The 5,522-nt window shown below is 46.1% G+C and overlaps 1 protein-coding gene across 1 annotated transcript; it reads left to right on the forward strand.

Annotated features, from left to right (window-relative positions):
• Window positions 1-777: 777 nt before the first annotated feature.
• Window positions 778-3,638, forward strand: MC3R (melanocortin 3 receptor). Its single transcript, XM_034947207.2, has 2 exons — window positions 778-887; window positions 1,136-3,638. The coding sequence occupies exon 2, from the start codon at window positions 1,164-1,166 to the stop codon at window positions 2,244-2,246; it is 1,083 nt and encodes a 360-aa protein (XP_034803098.1). The 5' UTR covers window positions 778-887; window positions 1,136-1,163; the 3' UTR covers window positions 2,247-3,638.
• The last annotated feature ends 1,884 nt before the right edge of the window (window positions 3,639-5,522 follow it).

Consider the following 5,522-nt stretch of genomic DNA (forward strand, 5'->3'; position numbering starts at 1 on the left):
GGTCTTACACCTGGGTGATTCTGACTCCGCGGGTCAAATGGGATCTCCACATCCACAATCTGTGATGACTCCTATGGCCAGGGTGCTCTCTGCCTCCAGGCTGCAGACGTGTGATTCCCTCTGCCTGGAGTCCTCTTCCACCTCCTCCAGCTCCAGCCCCCACCCCACCACCCACCCCAAACTGGATATGTCCTCTTCCTCCTTGAAGTCAAAGCATAGGTGCTCCTTCCTCCAGGAACTTTGACAGTCCAGGTTAGGGCTCTTCCTCTTTGCATCCCTGGTTTCCTGGACTTTCCTGATTCAAGCATTTATTGATTCCTCTTCTTCCACCCCAGACTCTGAGTTCGGGGAAGCCTGAGACAGTGGCTGTTGTCTTGCTCACCACTGTATTTCCTGCACTCAGCAGAGACCTGACACATAGTAGGCGCTCAGTAAATATTTGCTAAACAACAACAACAAATGAATGAACTAACAAATAAACAAACAAATGAACAGATGAGTGGATGCCTGTGGCAGTTTCTATGACAAACGCAAAGGGCTAAGCCAAGCCAGCAAGCAGACAGCCGTGCGGCCTGCAGAGGGCACTAGTCTGCTTCTTAATCTCCCTGCAGAATCCTCAGGGCCAGGTACCTGCTGTCAGTCAGAGAGGTGCCCGATGCTCAGTGGTCATTCTGCTGCGCTGAAGATTAAGTAGGAGTTGTTTGCCCTTGGCCAATATGAAAAACCTGAGTGTTCTCCCTTCACTTCTAGCGACAAGTAACACATCCCCTGTTTTGCCATGAAAAGAACTGTAACTGTTGCAGCCGGTGGCAGGTTTTCTGTTCCCAGGTGGGGAAGTGAGGAGAGACAAACGGAGGGGTGAGAGGGAGACAGAAGGAAGACAGCTGGTAAGAGACCCTATGGTGTATTTTTTCTATGTAAACAAGATAAAAACTGCTCCTCCTGGAACAGCAAAGTTCTCCCTATGTCTCCAAGCTACGAACTTGTATGCTAGCTACTAACTAGCTACTCTCTCTCTCTCTCTCTCTTCCCCCTTCGCTTTCTCTCTGTGTGTATGTCTCTCTCTCTCTCTCTGTCTCTTCCTCCACCCTCTCTCACTATCTGTCTCTCTACCCTCCCCATCCTTTTATTCTAGAGGAGAATAAACTCTAAGTCCAGATTGAATGAGCATCCAAAAGAAGTATCTGGAGGGAGATTTTGTCTTTCCTGTGAGCAGCAGCAGCTTCCTACGGACCCTGCTGGAGCCCCAGCTCGGATCAGCCCTTCTGACAGCAATGAATGCTTCGTGCTGCCTGCCCTCTGTTCAGCCAACACTGCCTAATGGCTCAGAGCACCTCCAAGCCCCTTTCTTCAGCAACCAGAGCAGCAGCGCCTTCTGTGAGCAGGTCTTCATCAAGCCCGAGGTTTTCCTGGCCCTGGGCATCGTCAGTCTGCTGGAAAACATCCTGGTTATCCTGGCCGTGGTCAGGAACGGCAACCTGCACTCCCCGATGTACTTCTTTCTCTGCAGCCTGGCGGTGGCCGACATGCTGGTAAGTGTGTCCAATGCCCTGGAGACCATCATGATCGCCATCGTCCACAGCGACTACCTGACCTTCGAGGACCAGTTTATCCAGCACATGGACAACATCTTCGACTCCATGATCTGCATCTCCCTGGTGGCCTCCATCTGCAACCTCCTGGCCATCGCCGTCGACAGGTACGTCACCATCTTTTACGCGCTCCGCTACCACAGCATCATGACCGTGAGGAAGGCCCTCACCTTGATCGTGGCCATCTGGGTCTGCTGCGGCGTCTGTGGCGTGGTGTTCATCGTCTACTCGGAGAGCAAAATGGTCATTGTGTGCCTCATCACCATGTTCTTCGCCATGATGCTCCTCATGGGCACCCTCTACGTGCACATGTTCCTCTTTGCGCGGCTGCACGTCAAGCGCATAGCAGCACTGCCACCTGCCGACGGGGTGGCCCCACAGCAACACTCATGCATGAAGGGGGCAGTCACCATCACCATTCTCCTGGGCGTGTTCATCTTCTGCTGGGCTCCCTTCTTCCTCCACCTGGTCCTCATCATCACCTGCCCCACCAACCCCTACTGCATCTGCTACACTGCCCACTTCAACACCTACCTGGTCCTCATCATGTGCAACTCCGTCATCGACCCACTCATCTACGCTTTCCGGAGCCTGGAATTGCGCAACACCTTTAAGGAGATTCTCTGTGGCTGCAACGGCATGAACTTGGGATAGGATGCAGGGCCATGGAAATGATCATCAGTCGGGTCACTTTTGACCCTCCATCCACCTGAGGTGTTTAGAAAGAAAAATATATATACTTAGAAAATATAAAAATGTGTTAACAGCCATGATTGTACTTGTCGTTTGTTTTTAAGTTTACAAAGCCTTTTAAAGGGGAAAATTGGTGAACAACAGATTCTCTGAAAGGATTCCAAGATGGGTAAGTCACAAACTCTGATTTCCCAAATAGTCACTGGGAGAAATCAGCGAAGGCTTCTCTGCATGCTCTCTGCACTCATTTCCAAACACCCAGGGTGTGCGACGCCTGTCTGCTCATCTGCTCCACACCCACGTCTTCATGCTCCAGGCCAGACCAGACTGAAGGATTCTCATGAACAATAAGGGTGGTTCAGATCTCTTGCAAGCAAACCGGTTACAGCTACGACCTCCTGCTGCCAGCTACACGGAGAGATAGCTTTGCACTTCTAACTCCGTAGGAGACTGAGTTCTACTCTATTATTCTATTTACAGTTAGACAGTTGTCTCTTTGTGAAAGGAGCAATGCTATGCCGTTTTCCCCTTTTCTTACCCCCATATCCCTTCAGTTGTCCCCACCCCCAAAGGTAGCATGAGGATGTAACCCACTTCTATTTTTCTGTTGTTGTGTTGGTGTGTGTTGTTGTTTTGTTTTTATGGATTAAGTCTAAGACAACCTTCAAAACTCTAACGAAAGAGAGAAAGTGCTTTGGACAATCAGAATATACTTGTGTACATGTATTTTGATACCTTGCTATTTTAAGGTATAGATTAATCTTTTTAAAATAACTTCTTTTTTTCTATCATTTACTTTTAGCCTTTAAAACAAGAAGGGAAATCATGGGTTGGGGTACATGTATATACGTGTGTGTGTGTGTGTGTGTGTGTGTGTGTGTGTGTGTGTGTATCACAAGAAATTGCTTTACTGTAGCTTAAGATAGTTTGAGAAACTGTAGAACCACTGTGTGACTTTCTTGGGAGCCCTTGTTTTTGCTTATAGTAATTGCATCTCTATCACAGGACTTCTTCAATATTATCTATGAAAGAGAACGTTTTTTTGTTCTTTTCCCTTTTTGCTTGGCATTGTGTTAAAGTTGAGTGACCCTGTTATCAATGTCTATATCTTATCAAGTACAGGAATTCATTCCTGGGAGCAAAGGGTGAGATTGGCTGACTAGTGCTCGCATTGTCAGATCCTTTTCTGCCCAAGATAACTTCAATTTGTGCTTTCTGGCTGTCCCCACATCTCCCCCTGTCACAAATTCTTATATTAAGCTGTGTCTTGGGGTGCAATTGTGTGTTTATCTTGCACTAGCATATACTGGGGTTCTTTAATACTTGAAGATTTTCTGCTAATATAAGCAAAACCATTCCTTTCTTGCTTTGATTATGATGTTTGGAAATAATAAAAAGCTTTTATGGCTGCTAAACTTGTGTTACATTGAAATACACCCTGGAATCATTCTGGTGACTCCTGCACACGGCCATGGTATGTTTCACTGCAATTCAATGATGACTTTGTAAGTGGCATAAACAGCTCCATTGATCACAGTGCTAGTCTTTTCTAGGGCAATGCCTTTTAGCCAAACTACAAAACTCTCCCATTTAGTTTCCAAAAATACCAGGTTTGTGGTTCCCGGCCCACTGTCATTCTCCATTATTTTAATCAAGACACTAAATTACAGGACTTTCCATGGCTGCTCAGTGGGTAAATGTAGAGAATGGGGAATCTAATTACTTGAAAGTGATATGAATAGCTATAGGGATTATGTCTTTTTTCTATGTAAACAAGATAAAAATAACTTACTTTTCACTCTTATATCAGTTTTCACACTATTTCATTTTATCCCGTTAGCAAACCTCTAAAATAGGTGAGTCATTTTACAAATGAAGAAATTTAGCCTTGGAGGGGTGATATGGTTGTCCAGGAACACCCACCTAGTTAGGGTCATGGTATATTCTGCATCCTGGGGCTGATGTCCTTTTGCACCAATATACTGCTGCCAGCAGGTTTTCATCATCAAAACTGGTCCCCCTCTCCTCCCTGTATGTTTTAGCTTGCAGGGGCACTTCCAAACTGGAAGGCCCACGAGCATCACCTGGGATCCTGTGCAAGTGCAGAATCTGATTCAGCAGGTCCAAGGTAGGGACTAAGAGTCTGCATTTTTAACTCTGACAAGCTCCTCGGGGACGTGGCTGCTGGTTGGGGGTCCCCATCTTAAAGAGCAAGGGCATAGAGGATTTTCAAATGAGCATTCTGCAAAGTAAAAGTACTCTTCTGCCTAGAATGCTGACCCCATGCCAGGGACTGTGCTAAGCACTTTACAGGCATTTGCTCCTTGTGATAACCCTACCAGGTAGATACCATGGTTATCCTGATTTTGCAGATGAGCCATGTGAAACTCAGAGAGGTTAAGGAGCTTGTCTATAGGAACTCGGCCAGCAAGTAGAGATAGGGAGATTCAGGCTGGCCAGCCCCCACCCCCAAATCCAACCAGTGTCCTAGCCCCTCTCATGATGACACAGGAACCTTTGAACTGGGACCCAATGACTTGGGAGCCATGTGTTGCCATGCAGAGAGAACTTGATGCATGTTTCTACCACACACAGGTCCAGATGTTCCCAGCAGAGTTTCCAGAGAGATGTTATAAAAATCAAAAGGCACAATTAATTATTTAACTTGCTATAAATTTTCCAAAGTCTGTGAGTAGCCCTGGGGAGTGCATCAAAGAGGTAAGTTCCTAAAGCATCCGTTTCCCTAGTGAACAACCCTGAACGCTGGGGTGCCACTGTCTCCTCCACGACCACTTTCTCAGATTCTCAAGTGGGAACTCACCAGATGTTTTAAGAGGCAGGACAGTCATGTTTGAAAATGCTTAATTGTTGGAAGTAAAAGCACACCATGATTTTAGCTCATCTGTTAATTCATTTATCGATTTTCACCCCCATCCCCAAGGCAGAATCCCTGCAGTACTTGATTCTCTGAATCCTGAGAAGTTGTTGCCTGTTGTCCTTATTTAAGATGAACTTTTGAATTTAATTTTGAAATCTTTCTATAGGGGCTGGGTGCTAAAACATACACTAGCCTCTCTGGCTGAAAACATTTTTTAATTCACCCTCGCCTCCACTAAAATCCATTCTCCACATAGCAGCCAGTGCAATTATTTAAAAATATAAATCAGATTATATTACACTTCTGCTCAAAACTCTTCAGTGTCTCCCATTACCTTTTGAATAAAAGCCCAGTTCCTT

This window comes from Pan paniscus, chromosome 21 (assembly GCF_029289425.2).
Source record: "Pan paniscus chromosome 21, NHGRI_mPanPan1-v2.0_pri, whole genome shotgun sequence".
NCBI classification, from domain to species: domain Eukaryota; kingdom Metazoa; phylum Chordata; class Mammalia; order Primates; family Hominidae; genus Pan; species Pan paniscus.

Coding starts and splice junctions, on each gene's coding strand:
- MC3R (XM_034947207.2), top strand. CDS start 1,164: ATGAGCATCCAAAAGAAGTATCTGGAGGGAGATTTTGTCTTTCCTGTG.